This window comes from Diadema antillarum, unplaced genomic scaffold, assembly GCF_040938485.1.
Source record: "Diadema antillarum isolate AM-2024a unplaced genomic scaffold, OU_Dant_1.0 scf00000098, whole genome shotgun sequence".
Lineage (NCBI taxonomy): Eukaryota > Metazoa > Echinodermata > Echinoidea > Diadematoida > Diadematidae > Diadema > Diadema antillarum.
Window position 1 is genome coordinate 1,076,096 of NW_027270987.1, and position 26,813 is coordinate 1,102,908.

The 26,813-nt window shown below is 40.0% G+C and overlaps 1 protein-coding gene across 1 annotated transcript in view; it reads left to right on the plus strand.

The window, feature by feature from the left end:
- The window catches only part of LOC139718678 (plexin-A2-like), a 128,819-nt gene that overhangs the window by 94,365 nt on the left and 7,641 nt on the right, over positions 1-26,813 (plus strand). Inside the window, exons 6-22 of the mRNA XM_071630136.1 lie at positions 8,290-8,402; positions 11,767-11,902; positions 12,450-12,627; positions 13,111-13,319; positions 13,945-14,085; positions 14,723-14,833; positions 18,493-18,580; positions 19,397-19,572; positions 20,559-20,707; positions 21,426-21,534; positions 22,150-22,286; positions 22,639-22,803; positions 23,170-23,263; positions 23,685-23,963; positions 24,586-24,744; positions 25,677-25,914; positions 26,470-26,612. Coding sequence (XP_071486237.1) covers positions 8,290-8,402; positions 11,767-11,902; positions 12,450-12,627; positions 13,111-13,319; positions 13,945-14,085; positions 14,723-14,833; positions 18,493-18,580; positions 19,397-19,572; positions 20,559-20,707; positions 21,426-21,534; positions 22,150-22,286; positions 22,639-22,803; positions 23,170-23,263; positions 23,685-23,963; positions 24,586-24,744; positions 25,677-25,914; positions 26,470-26,612 — 2,625 coding nt within the window. The remainder of the gene's footprint in view (positions 1-8,289; positions 8,403-11,766; positions 11,903-12,449; positions 12,628-13,110; positions 13,320-13,944; positions 14,086-14,722; positions 14,834-18,492; positions 18,581-19,396; positions 19,573-20,558; positions 20,708-21,425; positions 21,535-22,149; positions 22,287-22,638; positions 22,804-23,169; positions 23,264-23,684; positions 23,964-24,585; positions 24,745-25,676; positions 25,915-26,469; positions 26,613-26,813) is intronic.

Below are 26,813 nucleotides of genomic sequence, written 5' to 3' on the forward strand. Positions count from 1 at the left end.
GAAGTCTCATGAACACATATAGGCCCTAGTCATTTTGTCTCTAGAATTTGAATTGAATGCCCAAAGGATTGGATATCAGTTTAATTTTTTTTTCAATTCCATATCACAGTGTTCTGTTCATTTTTATGCATTCAGTGTACATTCCTCCTTTCTTTGATTCATGCTGTCTTTTTTTAAGGACATTTTGTTATAGGATATCTCGCATACTGGTTCTTCTTTGACATTGCTAGTTTTGATTATGGACTTATTTTTTGATGCAGGGCTACAGCATAAAAATATAAGGATTTCATCTTCTTAAATTCTCTTGCCAAGCTCTCACCCTCTCTGTTGCCTTTTGATCAGGAGTTTCCTATTAGCATGAAATCAAAACAGTCTTCTCCCAGTCCTTAGCTTTATTGCCATGGGAACCACTGTAGGTCGAAACCACTATCAGATGTGCCTGATATAAAACACCACCATAACAAGACAGTTGGTCAGACGGTCTGCCATTTTACACCAATAAATCCCCCACCAGCTAGTCAATATTGGTGTAAGCTATCAGGAGGAAAGGGGGGAGGGGGTGGAAGATATAAGGAGAATGGATAAATGCATGTATATTTTTGCGCTAGGGGCCTTTGGCGGTTCTCAACTAACTGCTGGTGTTAACAAGTACAGTGGTAGTTGATGGTAGAAAGAGATAAAGATACAGTGTACCCACTCCTCTTTGGCAAATAAAGTCAAGTAGAGTACTGACTGGCTTTACGCACTTAAACAGCAATACCTTTACAGCCTACTTCCGATTTGATAGGCACAGTCTGATAACAACTCCAAAGGGTAAACAATTATGTGGGAGGTGCTATTGATCTTAATGACTTCAGTGACTGGCTCATTAAGGAGGTAGAATACCTAGTCTGCATTTTGCCACCCACGCATTTTGACCCATTAAGTTTAGCCACCATCTTTAGAATGAATCTGTATTGTTTAACTTTTTTTTTTTTTGCTTGTGCATAAAATTAAAGAAATATAGTGTTAAGAGCAATGTATGATTTATGAGCCTTATTTAAGACACAGATTAAATTTGGTCTTAGTCAGTCATTACACACAAACATTGTAGCATTTTTCACTCAGTCACTGCTAGCTCAGAAAGTTGCAGGTCTTGTCGCTTATTTCTATACTACTGCCATAATTTTGGTTTTACTATATGGAAATGTTAGCACCTTTTCCATCTTACTGATGACGCTGAATCTATTTACATACTTTTCAGCCACATTCCATATCTGTTGACTCTTTCTCTGGCATCTTTTAAATGTTAAATATCAAATACCTATACAGGCTGGTTTATGTGTTTTTGCTTTATAGGTCAAACAAAGAAAGAGATTTTTTTCCCTTTTCTCTCAGTTTTGTAGTTGCAGGTTGCAATTGCACTGATCAGGAACATGTTATTTATAAATTTGTCTGAGTTTCTATCTCTTTGGAGACTGAATTCCAACTGCCTTTGTAAAGCCGAACATTTGTTTGCAGTGCTCAGCAGAGGGTCATTGTTTGAGGAGGAGCCGGGCTTACATTCCTCCGGTGTTCAATCACTTGATTGCTGTGATATAAATAAATTAAAAAAGGTTAATCTCCTGTTGTGAGTGAATTCATCACATTCCACCGCCCTTGCCTTCTCAGAGATCACACATATATTTAAGCTAAGATATAGAAAGTTACAAAGTACTTAAGTAGATGGCCTAACGTAGAGGGGCTATAATGACAGTGGAGCATTTTCTTTTCTGGAGTGACCTATTTTAATAATGATTTTGTAGATTTCAAAGAAGTTCTTCTTGTATTTTCTATAATTATGAACTTGTACAGACACAATGTTTGTTAAAGCATATTCAACAACCCCATTTATGAATAGCTTTGCTCTTCAGATGCTATCAGGTAATGTGAGTATCATATCAAGTCTGCAGCAGTTTGGAGGAGTGGATTAAAACGGCAAGTCTTGTTCAGAAAGCACTCCAAAGAATGTTGCTATCATATCCAGCCTATCATTTTTTTTTGGTTGTAGGCCACAGGTGTGAGTTACTGAAACAACACCCCACAGGTAGCAGCCAGCCACACCTCACAGGTAGCTGGGTGGGGGGGGGGGGGGGGGGGGGGGGGGAGTGGGAGGGTGCATGGCATGGATTCCATGCTTGAAACAAACACTGCCATGGCAACCAACAAGGCATCAAATGTTGCCAGTGCCGTAATGTCAATTTTTTCGATCGTAATTTATGATGATCACTGTCAAGGCGGCCTCCTCTTCTTTCAAGTGTGGCTGGGGCAAGAAGAAGAAATTCAATAAAGTTGTCTTGTGAATTTTGAAGCAAATATGGGCTACATGTCACAATGCAATGCAAACTGGTAAGATTGAAGACAGATATATAGTACAGAGATATATAATACAGAGATAAATAAGATGGAGATATAGGCCTATAACATAAAGAAATATAACATAGAGATATGAATATATTATACCTATCCATAGAAAGTGAAATAGAGGGAGAGAATGTTTATACATTTTGTGAATATCTTGTGACTTTTCTGCCCTTTGTGTCTGTGCATAAAACTTTATTCTAAGTTGAATAACTATATGATTTTTTTTTTGAAGCTTTTTAACTATCTTTCAAACTTTTTCGAGGGGTTCCAACATGAATGTATGGGAGTGCTAGACCAGACCAAAAGATTTGTACAAGTTAATTGGAATTTCTGCTACATGACATTTCATTAATTACAAGGAAGCAATATAATATGGCTCTTACCCTGTCACGGATGACAGGTGATATTTGAAATATATCCAAGAATCACTCACAGAACGGAAATGTATAATACAGATATATACATGCGATATTCCAATCAACTGGTATTCTTTTCCTGTCAGCATTGGTTGCTGTTTAAAGCTACCTTACCCCACCACGTGCATATTATTCCAACTTTCCCATCCCCCCACCACCTGTGATACACCCCTTTCCACTGCTTCCCATCCCACCAGAGTCTGTCTTTCTCCACCATTAGCTCCACTCACCCGAGACCAACTACCACGCCAGATCACGCAGGGCAGACCAGCCCGATATTGCATCATGCTGTAAACTCATCAGCGTTGACATGCATCCCGTTCGCCATGTGATTCTTAATCAATCTGCAACAAGCAGGGGAGCAGGCAGAGACTCTCAAGTGATTATAGGATATGAGAAATTAGGCTATAATGCCAGTTCTATCAAGATGGCCCATGCTTCAAATATAGCAGCACTCTCTGATTCGACATCTTTAAAGGCAGAATGTGTGTTTTGGGGTTACGCAATGTTTGTTCGACAATCCATGACGTTATAGCAGCTATCTCTTTGTGATATCTGTGAGCACTGGGAATGTCCCAATTTCTCCCCCCCCCCCCACACACACACACACTTTTTTTGTCACTTCACGTTTTCATGTGGCCCAGGGAATGTTACAGTTTTAGAGGCTGTGAAAATGTCACTGTATTCAATGACCCCTGTGTAGCACACATACCAGGAAACTATCTTTGCAAAGAACATACATGGCCTCTGCTATTTCAACATTTCCTTTTACGTCAGCTGAGGCTGAATATTTGGCCGATCATCAGTCTTTATGACAATGCTGCATACTGTACAGAAAAGAATACTGAAGGCTGCCCATAAAAAGTACGAAGTGAGGAAGTAGAAGAGAAGGAGAAAAATAAAACAGAGAGGTTAGAGATTGATAGATACAGACATAAAGAAAGAAAGATTGATGAATGGATAGAGAAAGGAGAGATAGATAGATGGATAGATGCAAAAATAGTGGAGAGAAAGGGATAGAGCGAGTGAAGGGTGAAAGAACATAAGATGCAGAGAGTTACACATGTGACTGTGACATGTCTTGTTTTTAGTGTCTGTGTGATACGAGAATTAGAAGGAAACATCAATCTTAATGTCGGCTGAATCAACACGTTCCTCCAGGCGGGAGAATCGATCCCCAGCCGGGGGAGGTGTCTGTAAGAGCCTGTCATGCCGTCGTCGGGCGCTGGCTCCGAACCGTGGGGGCGATCACTCAGGCAGACCCCCGTCACAGTGGTGCATTAACAAACAGGGCGTGCAACGCTGGGTTGCCGCGGAATAGCGTCTGCTTAACTTAGCCTCCACTTCCCGCAACTCTCTTAAGACGATGTGGCGACGGCATTCCTATGATCATGACAGCACTTGACACTTGGCTGGTATTGAAATTTTGCCGGATATTAAATTTGTCAACATTATGGTAAAAGGGAAGGGATGGTAGGATGTCTTGAGTTTTTGCCTCTTTGCAATCATGAAAGCACCAGGTTTGTGCAAGGTTATTGGTTGTGTGAGAGGGCAGTAGAACACCCAGCTTTCGTGGCAAGTCGTTAAAGGGAAGTCGGCGTGTTTTCCCTCAGAGCACATTTATTCGTACACCTGCTCGTTCCAACAAGGTTGAAAGTGCTAGGTAAGTAATGATATGACAGGAAACTTGCAATGAAAGCCAATGACAGTCCTGTCTGATCACTAGAATTGACAACTTCTGGCCCAGGAATTAGTGTCGTGAAAACAAACAAAGTCTGCACTCTGGACAGTCAGAGAATCAGTAAAGAGCTGTGAGTGGGCGATGTATTTTGGGAAATTATCTCAGTGTTTATGATGGGGCCTGGACAGACAAGACAAAAACTTTTCCCATTTGCAGTTCCTGTATGTCTGTGCCAGAATTTCCTGCTCGATACACGTACTGCAGCCAAGTCAAACGTAATCATGTTACGGTACAAAGTGACATGAGTTGTTACGAAGATTCCTCATATAATTTGAACATAATCGTCCAATATCCTGTCATTGTCTTTGAGTGATTCAGTCAAGTTTTTTTTTCCAACCACTAGTGAAGTTCACTGATGAACTTCCCTCCAAAGGTCAGACACCACTTCATGAACAGTGAATAATAAATCTTTATGTGGAAGGTTTACTGGAGGAATGAAATCAATATACAATGTATCACCATTTTCAGGAGTACACAATTTGCCACAAGGCTTGGTAGGCAAGGGGTGGAGGTAGATATATGAAGTCAACTCAAGGCAAGAATGACCATTTGTCCTTTCCCCCACCACAAGTTTGGCAACAACTCTTCCCAAGTGAGATGAGAAAAATTGTCTTTATAATCACTAGAATCCAGTAACATTTAAGTCTTGCATGCGTATGCTTCAGCAAGGGAATAAACAGGGGGGAAAAATCAATCCATTCTGACACATTGTCAGTTCTGGGAACTCTAAATCAATGCTTACGTCCAGTGATTGAGACCTCATCCGTCGATCCCCTTGGAGCATTATTTGGGGGAGGATCAATACAGACTGATAACTTTCGTCACCACCTCGGGCGTGTTATCATCTTCGGAATCAATTGCATCACGACCGGTCCGGAGTCTCCGATTTTTGCAGAGGAGAGCCAGCATCATTCCTTAACTCGCTTGGCAATAATTTCCTCTTCACACCTTCACCAATCTTCACACCTTCACCAAGATTCATGCAGTTTTATATGGCCCTATCTGAGCGGAGAAGGGGTTGGGTGGAGGGGGGGGGGGGACCGGTGGATGAAGAGGGAGTTCAGATTTTTCATGGGAAACGTGGAAGTTGTTGTTGGTGATGAAAGTGAATTTGATATGCTCTCTTCGGCTCAGCTGTCTTCGAGCAGCTGCGGTTAGAGCTCACAGTTCCCATGAAGCGGGGTCTTTCACTACCGGTCTTATGAGCTTGTCAGGTTGTTTTGGAGCTATCCCCGAGTTTATCGCATGCAAGCAAGCAGGCAGCCTGGATGGTGTGAGAAAAATATCATGGGGTAGGGGAGGTGATGTTTGGTTGTCATGGCAAAGAAAGGGCATTGCTTGATTCCAGGTATTTGTGATAGCAAGTGAAGGGAGTGCGCTCTTTTGATGCAAGAATAAGCATAGCAGATTGCAAATTAACAAACAATGGAAAGCTATTAAAGGAGTTACATTATTAGTAGTGTAGGGAACTCTTAGTGAGTGATAGATGGCTAATTACGTGTAATAAGGCTAGATGCCTGTGGGCGTGTGTGTGTTTGTATGTGTGTGTGTGAAAGAGACAAAAATTACTGTTTATAATTGTCTATGTCTTGCTGTTTGGAGAATGAGAAACCTCACAGTGTGAGCAATATCCTTTTAATGTCTGATTCACTTTGTCACAACATGATGTAATAGATTGTGTGTGAAGACTTGCTATCCTAAAAGCATTTGATGTGTGTCAGTCTGCCTGCTAAGTGAATTGACTCTCATTCATTGGTCTGACAGTTTCTTTTGTAGCACGTTTGATTGAAGCGCACACACAAGGTTGACATGTGACCACTTGTTGCATCGGACTTCTCAAAAGTTGGAGCATCGAGACCGAGCGCGCATGAATGTGGTGAATTTGTCAGACTTCCTGCCTTTGTTTGTCCACGTCTTCGGAGAATGTTTGGTCCAGCGATGCGATGCGGGGCGGCCTGTCACACTGGGTGACCGGTCGATTACAAGAAACCTCCCACACTACGGCCTTGTGTCTGTACCAGTGAATGAAAAGGATCTATGTGTGTGACATGGTAAAAGGGTTGGCTGAGAGTCATGTAGGCCTATGGCACACAGATGTTTAGCTAAAGCAAGGAGGTAGGTTAGCTAGTACAATTATGTACCTCCTTGGCTGAACGTACAAGTCGTACACTGTTTAACTCCTCTTCCCTGCCTACCAATAGAATGCATAGTAATTTGTCATGATTCTAATATTCTTCACAAATTGACCAGTTTGGACATGCATTATTTCATTTGTTGAATCAGAGTGTTGCAATGCATAGACAACAGAATGGTCCTCTAATCTTAGCAAGAAAGGTTTAATGGCAGTTGATATGCAGATGACTATTAAATTTGCAGCATTCTCAAATGTAGCAGTGAGTTATACAAAATATTCTACATTTCAGTCAAGAAGGAAGGAGAGGGAAATTGCAGAGAGAAAGAACAAAAAAAAAGAAGAAAAAACGAAAACTGAGAGGAATGGTTATCTACCACGTGAGCGAGCTTTCCCCCTCGTATTCTCTCACCATCCTACCTGTGGAAGTAGGGAGACCCCTCTTCCACCGGTGGAATTACCCCCAAGGATGTTAGTTAAATTTACTCCTGTAGTATAAACCCCCCTTTCTCTCATCACCCCTCCAGAGGGCATGGAGGGATGTCCTGATGAGAGGGTGTTGTGTGCAGGGGGAGTGCTCTGGGGTGGAAAGCCCAGCTTGGCAGCTGCAGTCTGTTGGATGGATAAATGTTGCCAAAGTATAAGAAGACAGAAGGGGCTGAGCTTTAAGTTCTGGGAGGAAGTGGAAGTGATGGAGATCTAGTGAGGTTGTTTGTTTTTGGAAAAGGCATCAATCTGATTTAGATATCACTTATACACCAAAAACATTGCAAGCTTAAGGTTAAGCTGCATATATTCAGTTTTGAAGGCCATGGGAACTCTGTTCATTTCCTGCTGTCCTTGGAGTTTTTATGCATTCTTGTTGGATGCGACATGTACTCAAGTCTATTAGGAGGAGGTGATAAGGGATCAGGATTGATACCGTTGTGTACAATTACCCTCATTAATCGTGTGTGGGATTTTTTCTTTTTGGCTGCTCCTTTTTGAGCTGCATTCTCATGTGATGTTCGATCATCATAATACCACGGATGAGCAGGTTTATGGATGCACCGGTGTCACACATTCTATCGAATTGCATCCTTCAGAGACAAAGATATGATTGGGACTCAATGAAATACAACCGTGGTCATAATACACGCGATGATATATACCCACCAGCCTCGTTCTGCAGCTGTAGACATTTTCTATAGAAGGGGGATTTTGTGGAAAGTCAGTGACCGGCTGATTGGGGAGAAGCTAAGCCCCATGGAACCGAAATGGACTGGTCTATAAGTGTAACGTGTATGAGCCTGAATGCTATCATGCAATTGACTTAGAGTTGAACTCTTCCTCGCCATATTAACAAATATGTGATTAGAATCAAGGCTGCTTTTCCAGCCGTGATGCCCTATGGCTATATTACGTGCATTCCTCAATACCCGCCCCTTTAAAAAAAAAGAAGAAAAGACTGGGTTTGAATTAAAAAGAAACAAAAGAAAAGGAATGGAGGAGAAAAAAAAATGATGTTTTTTACAGAATGATCTTAATTGCCATCTCAGTCCCAAGCGTGTTGTCCGCAACGCTTCAGTAACAGGCTGCTTGACAAATATGTCTTTCAATATGTCTTCATCTTGTCACAGATCACAAAGGTCCCAGTGGAGGAGTGCGAAACTTATACCACCTTTAACGATTGCCTGCGGACTGACGGTGGGGTCAGCGATCCCTTCTGCGGCTGGTGCACGCTACTCAAAAGGTGAGAACTTTACACCCCTCCCCTTCCCCTTTCTGAGAGCCATCTTAATATTCCCATTGATATGCTTGATAGATAGTGGTTGTTACAGGAGAGGTATGATACTGTGTAAATTCTTTTTAGTATTTTATCTTTACAGCATTCTCTTCATAGATTTTCATGAAAATGAAGGGGAAAGTATATAATTCCCACCCACCCCTATTTTTTTTAAACGTCTCAAGGATTCTGCTATTATGTTTGTAGATTACTAGGGGTGACATGTTGTGAAAGTACTGTAAACATTGTTTTCGTGTGGTTACATTTTTGTGATGAGTGGCTCAGAGATATTCACGGATTATTTAATTTGTGCTGAGCTATTGCCTTAACATTTGCTTTTATCCATTCACCAAAAAACAAACAAACAACAACAACAATTTGTTGACATTTCCAGGCATGAAAATTGATGTACATTTACTACTTTACTGTGCAATATGCATACCATTATGTATATCATGCCTCCTTTGAATACTGTGTGGAGGCTATGGGACTGATGCTCTTTGCCTGTGCATCTGACAGTGCGCTCCAAAAGTAAATTAACTGTAGAAGTCGTCCTTAAATTGCATAACTATTCAAATTTTATGACCTCGTATATAAATTCCTCTGGTGCTGCTCGTAAAAAGTTTGAACAGACATTCCATTGAACATCCCCCCCCCCCCAGAAAAAAAAAGAGATAAATGCTGGATTTGTGGTAATAGTGCTGAGAATCTCAAAGATGATACGAGAAAGGACAAATTTTGAGGTATTAAAGCAGAGGGTTGGCATGGCTTTAGAGGCAGAAAGCAGTTCAGTGATCCGTACTTCCTTAAGTACCACACAATCAGCAGTGGGTCCCCTCGTGGAAGCTTCTATTTTTTATCATTATTCCCAGGGCAGCACTCGTACGGTGGCATCATTTGCGAGGGAGGGCACGAAACCATCGATCACGCAAAAAAAAAAAAAAAAAAAGAAGGAGAAAAGTGTCTCTATCTGTTCCATTCAGATGGGGAGGGTCATTATGCACCCTTCCAGTCCCTCTACAGAAAGGCACCCCCTCGGGCCAAAATATCATTTGTGGAAACCTGGAGAGAATACCTACCTGCCTACCCTCCACTCAGCTCTCATACTGGAGATGGCCCACTGTTTGATAAATGATCTCTCTTTCTCTCTGTTCTCAATGGGTCTGTTGCATACTCACATCCTTTATTTCTCCCCTTTTTTTTCTCCAATTCCGCCACCAGTTTTGATAGCTTTTCAATTGTTAGTGTCTGTGGTTTTAGAGTGCTGGTTTCAGGACCAGTTTAGTGCTCTGGTGGTTTTATCCTATCATTCTTTTTTTTTTTTTTTCTGGGGGGGGGGGGGTTAAGAGATGGGGAGAGATGGAGGAGAAAAAGGAGCCATTTATGTCACATCTTTTCAGAAAGCTTTGCTAAAATGAATCTCCAAGAGATTAGATCTGGACTCCCATTATTGAGTTATCATGTGCAGACAACTGACTACTTGTGCTATTCTCATTGGGATGACTGCTTCCAAGATTCTTTGGGTTTATGAGAGATTCCAGTAACAGAAATTTCTGCATCTTGTAATATATATATATATATATATTTTTTTTTTTTTTTCCTCAGAAGCTGATGTATCAATGGGGATGGGGGAAGAAGGCTATAAAGCTGTGATGAATATGTTAGAGATTAGATCTGGATTTCCGTATTGAGTTATTACTTGATCATTAACAGATAGGAGTTGTGCCATTCATAAGATAAATTTTTCTAAGATTCTCTTAGACTAAAGATAGCTTTTATGGAAATTCCTCCACCATGTTACAATTTATCAGAAGTCAGTATAACAGCAATTTTCAAGGGGGGATTGGGAATACATTTACTCTGCATCTACTCTTGAAGTTTGCTAAGATGAATATGGGAGAGATAAGATCTGGACATCCATTATTAACTTATCATTTCACGATTAACGGACTAGAGTTGCACATTCATGGACTTAAAGTCTCTACAATTTAGGAGGTTTACAAGAGATACCAGTAAGGAATCTTCCTGCACCATCCTCCTATTTTGTTTGTCTGTACTTGATCATTTCTGATTGATAGATTCTTTTTGTTTTGATGTGGAGAGTTCAGAAAATGGTTAGATGTCATTGTTCAATCCTAAATGCCTCGCAGCCCTTCAACGGAGAGAAACACTTTGAAGTGCGTGCGTGTATCGAGCATTTTAAGGTGCAACATGCATCTGATCTCACTTCTTCTAATGGAGATCTTGGATGATTTACATTTCTCGGCTAGATTCCCAGGGGGGTTATATTGGCGACTACAGATAATGCATCAGTTTGAAAACATCGCGAGTGTGAAGACGATCAATCCTGACACCCAACAAGATCATGGCTTCCATCCATTTCATTTTCATTTTTTTTTCTTCTTCTCTCTTGGCTCTTTTTAATTGAACAAAGTAATAGCTCCATCACAATGTCTGCAAGACAAATGATGCAATTTGTGAAGCCATCACTCAAATGTCCATCCTGAAATGGTTCTAGTAGAGTGGCCCCTGCCCAACCACACAGGCTGAAAATAAAACACAATTTATTTGATGGATCGCTCGCGGATTTGAGATGCATTGTATTCAGGGGAACAACAATGGCAGAATTGTTGGTGATAAGAAAAACTTGGTGTTGTGGTGTTGGATGGCCTGTTAGTGCAGATTGGATTGTAGATCTTTCGGCAACTGTCATCTCTTTTCTCTTCCCCTTTTTAAGTTCAGATGCAGCTTTGAAAGAGAAAAAATGAATATGAGGAAGACGATCAATCATCGCTGTCTAAACTGTTTGCAAAACTAACAAATCATAAGCAGAATTTTCAGAAATGTTTGTTTGTTTGATGAGAGTTGTTGATTTTGTAAAGGATCTTTGCTTTGCTGATATGACTGTTATTCATTTTGTTTAACTATCACAGTGTACCATCTTGTGATGTGTGTTTGTGGTCCACATATGTGCCCGTATTTGTGTTTCTCTAGTGTTTTTTGTTTATTACATTTTGTAATAAAGTAAATACAAGCATAATGTTAAGAATTGTGCCAGATTTTTTTTTCTTGGGTTCTTGGTTTCCTGATACAACAATGACTTTTCTAGTGTAGCATCAAAGTTTGTGATGGTATTTGCAACAATTTTAACATCAAGTAAAAAAAGCATTATTTTGTATAAAGCAAATGTTAAATTTGTTCTTGTAAACTGCATAAACAACAAACCAATTTCACATTTGCCTGTGTTATAATGTACATGTTGATGGGGAACATAGAATTCCTTTTAATACAATCTTTGGATCATATTTGCCTCCGATTCTTTTATGGACAGATGCACAAGAGGTGTGGAGGAGGAATGTCCAGGAGTTAGTAATTCCTCGGCCCATCGCTGGCTGTCCGGTTCAGATGAAAATGTGGAAATCATAGAAGTCAGCCCTCCGAATACTGAAAGTGGAACTGAGACTGAGGTAAATTATATTGTTTGAATAAGACATGGAAAATTTTTGTCAAAATGAAGAGTTTTCCATATCTTTATTTTTAAAGTACCTAGTATTGATGACCACTTGCCAGTTGTTGTTTTTTTTATATCAACAACATGTTTTGTTTTTTGAGTGATTTTTTTGGAGAGATTTTATGTTTTGTCCATTTACAGCTTTGAAAATTATCTTTTCATTTTTTATGCCATGTCCATTGTTCTTTGAAAGTTAGAAGCATTGCTCACAGCAAGATTATGAACATACCGTTCATCATACCACACGTACAGTGTGCAAGTGCCTTGCCCCAGCATAGCAACAGCTTCTGTATGTGAGGTGCATTGTAATCAGAAGTGATCATAGGGTTTTAACAGCTTGAAATTGGTGAACAAATAGTTTTGTTTTGTATATTTGATAGATTGAATGTCTGATAGATTAAATGTATGTCTATGTTTGCATACAATCCAGAAACTTTCCTCTTCTTTTCTCAACATTCATGAAACGTACCTGCTTGCATCATACTGCTTTTGCTCTTCCGTAGCTAACCCTAACAGTCAGAAACCTGCCCACCCTGTCAACTGGGGGTTCCTACCAATGTGTGTTTGGTGAGCTCGGGGTCAACCCGGCTGTGGTCAATGTACTACGGACCCAAAGTACATCAGAGGACCTGTTCCTGGTGACCTGCTTTACACCGACCAACATACCACCTCCAACAGATGGTGAGTTTGATTTCCTTTGATTTGAAAAAAAAAACTTTACACATTTCAGTCATACACACCTCACAAAAGATATTTGCTCTTCAAAACGGTACAGTGGGGGGCAGTTGAAAGGAGAGTAAATCATTTCAAAATACTGAGATTGGGAACTGCAAAGCTAAAGAAAAGTGTGTCATTGTATTAATTAAGCGTGGAAGTTTGGCAGTCTGTCATCATTGATATTGCCACACCCCAAGAAATCCCACAATTATTGGAATAGGTTAAGGTTTACATATCAGTGTACATGTATTCCAGAGGCTAGAATTATATTTTTTTCAGGTAATCATAGAGTGGGAATAGTCTCTTTAATGTGAAGATAGAAATAGTGTGCTATACAGAATGGAGGTCATCTCAAAGTCATTTTAAATAGCAGATGTTGCAGTGAGCTGTTGTGATGGCGTTGCTGCGTGGTTACACCTCCCGGATACTTCTGCTCAATTTTTGCAGGCTTCACCCGGGTGGAGCTGTCGCTACGGGCAACAGAGACAGGCGTGGACATCGTCTCGCACGAGTTCTTCTTCTTCATGTGCGGCACGTTCTCGTCCTGCACCCAGTGCGTCATGCAGGACTTCGGCTGCAACTGGTGCGGCTACGAGAACACCTGCACGGTGAATTCAGATACCTGTGAACCCCAGGGGGTGGTCTACGGAGTTGGGGTAAGATCTTTGGGGGTATGTCTGTGTGCACACTGTCTGGAGTTTACACCATCTTCACTCGCATAGCCTTAACCATCCCATGGTCTTCGCTTTTGATTTATTGTGGAAGATAAGTTAACTTCATGTAACCGGCAGGCAGCTACAATTACTTGCAAGTACATTTCTCTCTAACTGTGAAGTCCTGTATGCATCGCTGGGTGGTAGATATTTACGTTAGATTCTCTGTCGTCGTGTCAAATGAAGAATGTTTTAAATTTAGACAAGTTGCTGATTACGGCTTGAAAACACACAAGTTGCCTTGAAGAGGAATCCCACCCCAAAAATAAATCAACTTCTATAGAAAGAGAAAAATCTTCCCAACAGAATAAAACAATTGAAAACAAAACAAAAAATTACAAAAATCGGATAAGAAGAGAGGAAGATATGGTATTTTTTGAAGTTGAATTTTTGAGTGGATCTCCCCTTTGAAAAAGCATACATACAAAGAATTATCTTAGAGGGATTTTAATTGGATGAGGACAGATTCATTATTACAAAGAATGATGTCCTTTCTGTTAGTTTTTTAAAACAAATGTCTGTGCAGCACAATCTCATCTCTCAAGTTTTCATCTTGTTGGTGTGACAGGCATCGACAAATGCTCCAACAGACGACATCGGCCCAGATGCCTGCCCTCGTGTTGGACTCGGCGATAGGACGGAGGTTCTCATACCCACAGGAATGCGACAAGCCATCCAACTTGATGCTGCCAATTTGCCACCTCCTTTGGTATGAGAGATTTGGCTGCATCAAGATAAAAATCAGCATGAATGTGTGTAGGAAATTGAAACGAAAATATAACACCCTCTCCTTATTCTAAAGGAAGTTGCTGGCATTGATCACAAAGAAGATAAATATTACTATAAATAAATGAACATTGCAACGGCGTATGTAATAGTGAGCATGTTTGGCATGACAAGCAGTTTTGCCAGCCAGAACTGTGTTTCCTGATGCTGAATTCAAAATGCCTTAGTTACACATGTATAGTGTACAGAGTACAATGCTGTAATGTATAGAATAATGGAGATTCTTGCATATTTTGCTTGTATAAGGCACTTCAGTGATTCACAGTAAAACATGGATTGTGCCAACCATGACAATATAACACTAGTTTCGTTTGAATGTTCTTCCTTCTTAAAGTCTTTCTATCATTGAAGGGGGAATGAGAAGCGCTCCCTGTGTGCCATTTTGGGGATTGATTGATTGATTGATTGATTGATTGATTGATTGATTGATTGATTGATCGATTGATTGATTGGAATATTGAATTAAATTCTTTGTATACTGTCATCTTGTTTGTTCTGATGCAAACAAATATGTATGTTCAGAAGAAGTAATTTTTCTTGTTCTTTACCTGTGACATTAGGCTGGTGCTGATAATGAAGGCTACGAGTGTGTCTTTGAATACGAGGACCAAACACTGATCATTCCGGCCAAACTGCATGGTGTGGATCATTTGCAGTGTGAGAATCACACGGTGAGCCCCTCAAAATGATAGCAGTTTTATCAGTTTATCACAAAAGTGTGTGGCTTTTATTGATGTATCTTTGGTATGAACAAAGAGGTGAATGCAGAAATCCACCCTGTACCAATTTTATATCATGTATATATTATATTCATATATCATATATATATTACTCTGGATCAAGCTTTAGGAAGACATTGTGAAAATGAGCAATATCAGCAGTAAAGCATGCGATGGTATACAAATAATGAATGTTTATGAGTGCAATGGACAGAATATTTCATGAGGTGAAAGATGAAGTGATCCATTCAATGAGGCACAGCTGAGTTGAATGGATCTACATTTCATCTTTCATTGAATAAAATATTCTCTCCGTAGCACGAATGAAAAACATTTATTATTAGTTTTATATAACACTTAAAATATATCCTTCTCATTTGATGTTTGCTTAATCTAGAAACAAGAGAGAATCTGAGATCGCGAGAGTGCTCACTGAGCGCTAAATACGCTAGCGCGCTGTTGCATACACACACTGCAAACGCAAGCGTTTAACACGCGTAGTGTGCCGGGCTCTCAGCGAGCGTGCAATGGAGCCAATCGTATGGATCCAAAATTGCACGGTAAATGGAGCCACAATTGCACGTCATAGTGAAATGGGTAGAATGATCAATGTCAAACAACCAATCAAATGACAAAGATCTCTTCAGGCGTTATATATAATGGGATATGAGTTAGTTGAAAACATTAAGGAGACACAAAGTGTCTCCCCAGTTGGCAGCCCTGCTTATTTTTATCCTGTGTCCTTTTTTTTTTTGTAGTGCTCCCATGGTGTGTGTGGTGTAAGTGATATGAAGCCTGTTAAAAGTGGGTGTGTAGATTTGGATTTTGATATACAGTTGGACATTGAACCAAGAAGTATTAATGGCAAATTGGCTTGGGGTGCACTGCATTTTTTTTTCTTCATTTACAAATTGTAAAAAGGGGCAGTATGAACAAACATGAGACATGAATGAAACTGAAAGTTTGCTATGCCAGTATGTCGGCGACATTGTGCTCTTAACTGATGTTTGACTCAAATGCAGCTCTGCTACTCTTACATGAACCAACTTTCTTCCAAGATTTGCATTCACGGTAGAAAGAGAGGTCCCTACTCTCTTTCTCTCTAGGGTTCTTTGTTTGGATAGAGCCCTTGTACGTAGTTTCTCAAGTTATCTCAATCGTTTTATGGCTTTAGCAAGATAGGGAAGGAAGTCTCCATGTTGCATTGTCTGGACAGGGCAAGAGGAAAAAACATATTGGCTGAGCATTAATTCCCTTTCGACCAACTTCATCCCGTTGCAGTTTAGTTGCTATTGCCTTGTCTAGAATTTTCTGACTGTCAGTAGGGAAATCAAGAAAAACAAAAACATCTTGGTCAAGTCTGTCAAAACAATGTGTGGCTGGCCTATATCTTGTCCTTAAATGAACCAGGAACAAAAAGGCCGAGCCTGTTACATTACTCAAAGAAGAGATCATCTCAAAACAGGTCTTGTCTTATGACATCCTGATATCAACATCGATGTTAGCATTGAGCTGTCTGTTTTTATAGTTCAGTTTTCCAAGGAAACAAGAATGTGTCATTACATTGGTGCTTAACAATTTACGAGCAAGACAGTCTTGGTCAATTATGTACTGATAATGTGTTATGGAAGAGGAGGGACAAATATGGAGTAGCTACAGGAATAGCATAAGCTTGATATGATTGCAGCTAGCTCCCTGTACTTGACAAGAATCACTAGCGGTCATTGCCAACCACACCAGAGCAAGATCAAAATCACAGAACTTGCAGGTGAAATAAAGTAGAATATTTTTTATGAAATAAGTTTGCTGGACAGTATGGTTTCAACACTTTGTGGGCAGTTGGCTTCCATCATTCTTCACTTTGTTGTATCACAATTGTCATAGTTAAGTAAGAGGTTCTTATATTGGCTGCTGTGATCAAAATCATCTAGCAGCCATAATAGTGTAATATGAGGCAAAGTTTTAGTTTCCATGAACCTTCGTTTGAACTGAAACTTTTGTCAGACATGAAAGTTTAATCTAGCTGAAGAAAAAAAACAAACAACACACATCATTTATTCTCTCTAAACCATCACAACAGTTTATGAATACATGACGACTTTTTGAGCACTTTTTATGAGAAGAGACAAAGGCAAACATTTAAAACCTGACTTTACTTCATTCTCCAATTGGCACAAATGTCTAGAAATTAATTGCCAATAGATATTAGAGATTACCTAATCCCCTTAATTCCTATTGTACCACCACAGTCTTCCTGTTGGACTGAGGCCCATTGCTATGTCTGAGTGGACTTGTCAACTTAATTACAATTAGGTCAAGTTTGGCTTGATGACTGAATGCTGATGGAATAGCTTGGCAAGTTAAAGCAATGTGCGTGGGCATATAGAGGGTTAAATAGGTGTCAGTTATCACAAGCTTCATCTCACAGAGTGAACCAGTAATGCCACACTCATGTTTTTCACTTGTTCTGCATCAATACCGTCATCGATTCTTGTGGGCAGACACATAAAGAGATACATGGGTTCGAAAGATACTGACATAATAAACTTTTGCAGAGTTGTGTCTCATGTGACTTGACAGGTTTCGTAGCACTTTCCGGGGGTCGAAGATGAAATCTTATCAGGATAAAGTTATCACTCACATCCGAGGAAGTCCAATGGTGCAACCTTTCTTTGCCTTTTCCTTTTTCGTAACCAGATCCTTGGGGACCCTGGAAGTGTTTGAGGCATGCTCAAATATCAGCGCTATTATTCTTCTTTGTGCGAGAACTGTCCTTGTTTCCGACAATGTTGTCACATCTCCCCTGCACTGGAAATAGATGGGTGCTTTTAACAGTATACTAGCCTGTAATGCATGTGAATGCAAAAGAAACAGTCCGATTACATGAATGTTGTGCATATATATGTATGTATATAATATATTCACTAATCTATGTGTATATATATTTATATTTATATTATGTATTCATATTTCAAATTGATCTGAAGTGTCAAATGGATCATTGATGAAATGTCAGACAAATGAACAAGTTTCTACCTATGTTGATGTCATAAAACATTGACAGTCTTAGCACCATCCAAGCTCTTGACAGATTTAATGCAGTCAAAAGATGTTAATAAGCAGGTGAAAGTAGACAAATCAAAGAGGCTGATATATGAGCATATTGCTGTTTGGGTGAAAAAGACTCATTTCTCAAATATCAAATATTCAGGAGACCGAAAAAAACATGGTAGACAAAGTACTAAAAACAAGTGGAATTGCCTTTCCTTTGACATACCATGATGGCTTCATTTTGGGGGTAAGACAGCTAGGATTTGGACAGGGCATCACCTGACTGATTGTCTGATGATTAATCCAAAGAAGTGATTTTCTCCAGAATTTTAGATACAAGTTTTTGTCACCCTTTTGACAATATATGGATAACAGTTAGAGAGATGGCTGTCCAGGCAGGCATCACACATGTTGGTTTATCTGCTGGAATGTAATGACTTGTGGAAAGATTTATTTAGATAGATAAATTGAGACTGTATTTTGTCTTGGCATATATCGCAGTTCAGCTTGTCTTATTGCCAAGCTGACCCCTGTTTTCATTTGTGTTGATTATGTTTCAGTTTGAGTACGCTAGGGTAGAGGGCAGCGTTGATGGCGCCTTGAACGTTCGGTGGAATGGGGCATCAATAACTGAGAACAGCCTACCAGGTAAGCATTAAGTGTATCGTCAAAAGAGCATACAAAAACCATGTGTGGTAGCCAGTAGACAGTCCTGTGCAGGTTTTTCTTTTGTTTTCTTCCTTTTTTTTTTTTGCTGAGTGGCGCCAAGCAATTATATGGACTAAAAGTAAAATATGATAGTGTTTATGCTTTTCTCATGTATTTTTTTTCCTTACCTGTTTTCATTCTTGCCCAAATGAATCTATGAATAGATATTGAAAAAGTTGGAACTCTGCCTTTTATACCTAGTAGCATCCAAGCAGATTTTTCCCTCAATAAATAATGTAATGTTTTGCCAGATTGTTTTTATTTTCAACCAAAAAAAGAAGAAAAAAAGAAGAATGACCTTGATTTCTTGGATTCAGTGACTTCATGTGTACATGTCTCAAATAAAAAAAGTATCAATTCTGTAGTAGCTAAACTTGGCTGGATTATGTAGTTTTGTTTTGTTTTTTTGTACACAAATGGGCAGAGTTTCCAAGCAAAGTAGGAGGCTGATGTTTAAGGCTTACTGTAAAAGTGGAAATTTTCGTGATGTTGAAATTTTTGCGCATTCGCGCAACCTGAAAATAGCACAAAAATAAAAGCACGCGAATATTTTTGCATGCCATATGTTCCAGTTGTCAATGTCTTGATTCCGCGGAATTAAAAACATGGGAAACTCTTCTTACCCCGCGAAGCGGGAAAATATGTACTATAGAAAACTGCCTTTGTGTAATGAAGAGATTACTTAGCTACTTTCTGATGTGAATATGACTTGGAATTCAAGAGACATTGATCCTTTTTTCTCAACTCCCCTCCCAGTTGTACTATACAAGTGCTCCGTGAACCGCCCCAACTGCGGGTTGTGCCTGAGCGCCGACCCCAAATTCCAGTGTGGCTGGTGTACGGGCAACTTCCAGTGTAGCAGTGAGAAGGAGTGTCCTAGCGATTGGATCATGGGCGGCCAGGCCGTCTGCCCTGACCCTACCATCAGACAGGTATGCGGGTTTGGTAGCAGTCCTGACTTTGCTTTAGACACTATGCATAACTCCTGTCATTTTTTTTTTTTTTAAACCATTTCTTGACTTGACCTACTGGTAATGACTACAAACAACGGCTTTGAGCAGCTGTTTTAGCGGAGTTGCTGATTTGTAGATTTTGCTAACTTTTTGATTGGGGCCGTGTTATTGAAATTCAAGAAATTCATCCATCGAGATATCTTTAGGTGCAACTGATTGACCAATTGCCCTATGGCAACATGAATAAGCGCTGAATTATCAGTGTTTTAGTGGTAGTCATGATAAAAGAAATCATGGGCATACGTACATGATTTCTTTTATCATGGCTATTACTAAAATACTGATCAATTCAGTGCTTATTCATGTCAATGTGGGGCAATTTGTCAATCAGGGGCCATGTTGATTACTCAGCGGTAGATATTTCAAATGCCTTTAATCATTTGTGTGTCTTGTTTTCCATTAGGCATGAGAGAACCCATTATGTAAGCTGAATTGTTCAATCACCATTTCACAGCAGGCTTGTTTATGTAGGTACACAGAGCGTTTTAAACAATGATCATCTTGTAATATTCCTCATTTATATCTGAAAATTCAAGTCATCCCAGTCTGTCAATGTGATTTGTTATTCTTTCATACATCATTTGCCTCTGTTAGGATAAGTAGTGGTGCTCATGGCTGCTGGAAAATGGAAGCATTGTTACTGTAAGGTCCGCATTCTGCAGGACTGCAGATAGCAGGTCTACACATATCATTGCATGACTCAAACTGCGGTGATGCTACAGTCATCCTACAGATCGTTTTAATGTTCTATTTTCACATTCTGAGTAGCTTAAATAGGCTGACAAATAGACCATATCCAAGTAGAAAATCAACTCTGCATTTGGCTTTAGGCAGAGTCTGACCACCAACTTGCCCCCTCACTTCTTGTCAGTCATGTTCGATGGCTTTCTTCCGCTCACATACAGTTCCATCCCCGTTCCGGTCATGTGACCGGCGGCACCTACCTGACGATCTACGGCTACAACCTAGGCCTGATGGCGGACGACATCAGCAGGATAACGGTCGCAGGATACGAGTGTGACATCGACCGGAGCTCCTACGTCACTGCTCTACAGTACGTCCCTCAATTCCAATAACGTGAATCAGTGATCTGACATTTAGCAGACAGAAAGGGGTGGTACACTCTTTTCCATATTACCCAGTGGCAGTAACATAACATGCAACCCGATTTCAGCATATTCCGATCACAACAAAACTATTTAATGCAGTACAGATTTTGGAAATGAAACTTTGTGGATACACACAGTGTTGAAACTAATTGGGAGAGATTCAGAAGTGCACAATCAGGGGCTGTAGCCACTGTTACTTCAAGAAGAGAACATGGCAAGCTGTTACTCTATCGTGCAAAATCTTGCTAGAGTTTCCATAGTGAATGAATGCAAAATAAAGATGTATTCAAATGTATTGTCTTTGTCAGAGAGAGGAAGTGGGAGTTTCAAGGGACGAAGATATGAAATATATATGTTGAAATGTATATCCATATGTGTGCTTGTATGTGTGCGAGTAATTTGTTATTTCTTTATTACTACATTGGCAGCAGTGTGACAGGCAGTATTAGTTCAATGTTCCTTCAGATTTTCAATGTTGAAAATTTCTCTCTGATCTTTATGTGTCTGGTTATGTGCACATGTTGGCTATTTGTACAGCAGATGAATATTTAGTTGAGAGGCATTAGGCAGAAATCTTATACACTGTGCTTCCTTCAGTAATAAGTTGCATTTATAGACAGAAATTAATTTCCTATTGTTGTGTTTTTTCTTTTTATTTTTCAGGATAAGTTGCACCACTGAACGAGCGGACAGGCCCAAGCCGGGAAAGATAGTGGTCGAAATTGGGGTTGAGACGTACACTGCCACCTCCAACACCTCGTACAGATATGTGGTAAGTGTGCAGGTCACCACTGGTACATTCAATCTTTTCAGTGTAGATCTTGCCGTCTATACACAACAAAGACTATTCCTTCGACTCAGTGGGAGCATGGGTAAAAATAAAGATATCTGATCACTTTAATGTGAGTTCTGTTCATGATGGTCATATGAACAGTGCCAAGAGGAAATTCTAATGGGGAAAGATATGTGTGTGGGTGTATGTGCGTACATTGCATTCTAAAGAAAATAAGCACAAAACAACAATTGTGTTTTGCTTGGTGTGTTGAGAACTATTTGTATCATATTTGATACAGCCTTTCCAAAATCCTTTGCATTTAAATATGCATTGATGACATTGTATGTTACTTTTGTGTGTATGTGTTATTTGTGCAAGGGTTTTTTTTTTCTTTTGCCCTGGATTAGAAGTTTTACTAAGTTATATATATTTTTTTTTAGTTATGAAAATTTGTTTCTGTGTTTATAATGCCAAAGCTCTTCAGAAAAAAAAAAACACATACATGAACATATACACATATGTACAAATATATATATGATATGTGAACATAGTCAATATAATCATATCAAAGCTGTATATATAACACCCAAATGATTCCTCTCATCTTCCTAGTTACCCAAGATCACTGGGGTGGAGCCAGCCTACGGACCTATGTCTGGTGGCTCAGTGGTATCCATCCTGGGATTTGACCTAGATGCTGGCAGCAGCAGCTTTGCTAACCTCGTCAACATCCCCTGTCAGATTATCAGGTGAGTCAACCAAGTAATACAACAACCTCCCCCCCCCCCCCTCCCCCATTTTACAATCAAGAGTATGAAGTTGAGAAATGGAAAGGGAGAAAGATAGAGAGGTGGGATTTGTTTTTTTTTTTCATTATACATTGTTTTGAGAAGAGTTTGTTTTGTAAGAATATATAAAAGTGATTATCAGACAAAGGATATAAGATGTAAATAATTTAGTGTGTGGTATGTCAATACAAATCTGCAATATTTGTGAAACATGTTGGAAGTACTGAAAGGCACTTTCATTGACTGATATGTCATTTTTTATGAAAAGCATTCCTCTACATCTTTTGCATTTTGACCTTTTCTGTATGTCCAGTGCCGCCCCATCAGAAGTGGTGTGCATGAGCGGACCAGCCAGGACCAATTCGTCCGGAGCGGTCAGCATGACGGTGGACAACCACTACGTGGAGGGAGTGTCCACCTTCACCTACCGACCGGATCCGGTCATCGACAGGGTCAACAGGTTCAGTGGCATCAGCAGGTAGGCATGAATCTTACCCAGCGGCCATCTTGAAGTGTTTGGCAGCTAAACAGTGAACTGAAGGCAACGAAAGAGGAATATGTTTGAAGGAAGTTTCCATACATAAGATTTAAATCACCATCCTTTCAATATATGTCGCTTTTTTGAGCAAGGATATTTTTGTGAGTTGTCATGTCATTTTATTTCATAACCAGCATTCACAAAGATTCAGGATTGCCAAAATGTCAATACTCAAGATAGGTTGGCTCAGATGTGTCTTATAATCAAGCTGTGTGATATTTCCAAAAGTGTGTATGTTGAAGACAGTTCTCTTTTGTATCTCATCAGAAATTTATGTGGATTTTGTGTTTTTTCTTCCTTGTTCAGTGGGTCGGTGAACATAGTTGTGGATGGACAAGGCTTTGAGACCATTCAGCAGCCACAGATCATCTTCAATGTTGGTGCAGCGCAGCTGGTTTCTGTGAGTGTAAAATCTACTCTGACCAATTTTCTTCATCTGGTATACCCAAACTAGAAAACTCTGTACCTCTTTGAAAGGAGAAAACTAGATGATCAATAAAGGTTTTTAGCAATGTATGGGATTTGCAGTTTTTATTTATTTGACTAGAAACAAGTGATAGTTGTCATTGTTAATTTTTGTGTGTGTGTTTGTGCATTTATGACGGTGAATGTGTAAAAACAACAACAAAACTTTGTGACACATTGGTATAGAAAAGAATTTGTATATAGATACCTTGAAGAAAGAGTATTGACCTCTAAAACTCTAATATACACAGCTGACTCTTTTGATTGAATGGTTTAGATTTGTCCCCAGCAGCAAGTTCATTCAGTCAAATGTGGACATTTCTACAACTATGTCGGATTTCTCTATTTCCTTTCAGAACTGCAATCCCATCGGCACCGGTACAGTGACCCGTCTTGAGTGTCCGACCCCAAGCATCAGTGACCTCAACATGACGCTACCCCTGCGCCTCCCTGTCGCCAACGTCAGCCTCAGGCTGGATGGCGTGGCGGAGTACAACCCCCTGCAGAACAACGGCAGGATCAGCGGGTTGGCGGATGCTTTCATGTTCTATCAGGACCCGGTCTACTACATGTTTGAGGAGGAGCAGAACATTCGCCAGTTCAAGTTTGAGGACCGCAAATACTTGGAAATCTTGGTTAGTGTAGTTCATTCATAGTATCATCCATTTCTCTTTCATAGCATTTCATATATTGTATTACATGCTTTATGTATATATCAAAAAAAGTATAATTGTGGTTTTTTTTTCATCTGTTACTCATTTTCATATGTACTTTGTTAGATCACATTCTGCAATTGTTACAAATATCCTGTGCATATACATTGTATATAATTTCTTTGTTTATTTGATGGAAGTGAAAATAAATTTGAATCGTGGAATCTTTGAATATGCCTTTTGATGCCAAACAACTGTTTTTCCCAGTCAAGAGTGAAACTCATGGAGAAGAAATATATTAATCAACTGTGTCTGCTTGAAGATACGATATGTCTGTGTGCTTCTGTTTTGCTCATCTGAATTCTTGGTAGGTAATTCAGGCTGGTATAGCATAGAATAGATAGACATCATAACATGACATTTTGCCTTTATAAATTTGAAGTAAGCACAGATTTGTGCTCATATTTGTATGTGTAAGAGTCTTGGTACACACATTCTCACACAGCTTCTCCTTGGAGTGTGTGATATGGATTATAAAAGAGATATTCATATCTTAAGTGATTCGTCTCCTACTGTTGTATTTCCCCTTGCTTTGTCCATCCAGGGTACCAATCTGAAACTGGCTTACAAGGAAGGCGATGTCAGGGTGACAGTGGGAGGGGCAGAGTGCACCGACGTGGTGGTCCAGCCAACCCGGCTGGCCTGCTCAGCCCCGGAACGGGCAAACACGACAAGAGAAGGGCAGAACCTCCTTGCAGTCAAGGTAAAGTGTATCATCAGTCTGTCCATGAGATTGCCGCAAAAGTGTCATCCACACCCATAGTTTTCCTTGAGTGCCTTTATCTCGAGTGCCCAATAATTAAGGATCTCTTGCACTAATGTTCTTCTCATATATTTTCTTGAGGAAACAATATGCACTCTATCGCCCCCAGAAACTGTAAGGATTGGGGATAGCCAATCTTTCAATGATCTGTTTGTTCATGGACAGGTCTTCCAACCATAACTCATTGAGTGATTGTCCTGAAGGCCGCCTTGGATCTCATCCATAAACGTTTCCTCTTCTATTGTGTCTCAGAAAACAATATGCACTCGTCTCCCTCAAGAAATGAATAAGAGAAGAGCGAGAAAGTGTCCACTCCATAATTTCTTTAATGATTTTCTGAAGGTCACTTGTGGTCTCATCAGTAAATGCTTCCTTTATGTTTTTTTGGACAGCAGAAGAGACTGATATCTGTGTTATATTAATGTATTGATACTGAGCCAACTTGTTTGAACACAGCATGTTATGAAATGTCGTGCTTGATGTTATCCCCTGTAGAACACTGAGCTATATCAATGTAAAATCTTCAACATGGACTTGAAGCTGAAACATCTCATAAAAGGAGAAAAAAAAGTCCAAGTTTTGTGATGCGCCTTGAACATGGCTAGTACCAATAAAGAGGTCCGCGGCAAGTTATCGCTCTCAGATCAAGACATGGCTACCCAATCGTGGTCTTTTGCAACATTGTTGCTATGGTTTGGGTGCGATCTGCCAGGAATGGAGCGGAACATTTTGATTGTCATGATGTGGTGATTGGGTTGAGTTGTGACAGTTTGCAAAAATATATACTTACTGAAGCTGTATGCCACTTCAATCAATGCTTCAGGGGATTCAAAACTTTGAATGCTTTGTTTCAAATTTTCTCTCCCTTTCAGGTGAAGCATGGCAATCTGACCTTTGACATTGGCTACGTGGAGTACCTGCCCCAGGCCATCCCGCTGGCCCTCATCGTTGGCTCCGTTGCCGGGGGCATCCTCTTCCTCCTCTTCCTCCTCATCATGGCCGTCTGCGTGGCCTCCTACCGGAAGAACCACAACAACGAGAAGAAGTTCAAGCAGATTGAGGAGCAGCGGGATGCACTGGAGCTACAGGTGGCACAGGAATGCAAGGAAGGTGAGTGGTCTCCCCTCCCCCACCTGTCCTTGCCCTTCTCCATCTGAAGAGAAGCGCTGGATGAAGTCGAAGGGTTTCAAAAACTTTCACGAATGAAAATCTACCACAGTACCTCTAAGTGATGATTATTGTTGGTAGTGGACTTACATGGGTTGGTGATAAAAAGAATGAACATATAATTTCATTCTGAATGACTAATTTCAACATAAAATGTTGCCATACCTTGTTTGCAACTCACCTGTTCTTATAGTGGGAGACTCAAGGAATCGTAGATAAGTCAAAGTGCTTTACATGGAAAAAGAAATTCCTTCAGTTGCTGAACATCAAATTTGTTTTAGAAATTTTGCCATTTTACTCCACATATATGATGAAGGGATATGCTCTTGAACACTATAAAATACTTGACTGGTGTTCGGGGAATTTCTAGCAGGAAACTTCAACAATCCAAATTTATAATGGATGAATACTGATGGCTTTGTAAAGATGTCTTTTCAACTAAAATAAAAAAGATTGTGTTATGGTTTTAATGCTTTGAAACCTATTTATCATTTGCAGCTTTTGCTGAGCTTCAGACTGGAGTTCTGTCCTTTACCCATGATATCAAGGGCTTCGGCATTCCCTTCCTCGACTACCGCACCTACGTCGTCAAGTCGCTCTTCCCCGACAACCCCAACCATGCTGTCCTACGAGAGCTGTCGGTGAGTCTTGCGCTGACTAATTATAAAGCCTGCCTTCTCACCTCGGTTTGAGAATGTCAAAAGAAGGAAGAAATGACAGTTTTAAGAAAGTTGCGTCTTAGTAGCTCATGCTTTGAGGTTTGATTCCTGTATATTTTGAGACATTTAAGCATTTTAGTTTCATTTTAGTTTGTGGAAGATCTACACATGTCCAGTGTACTC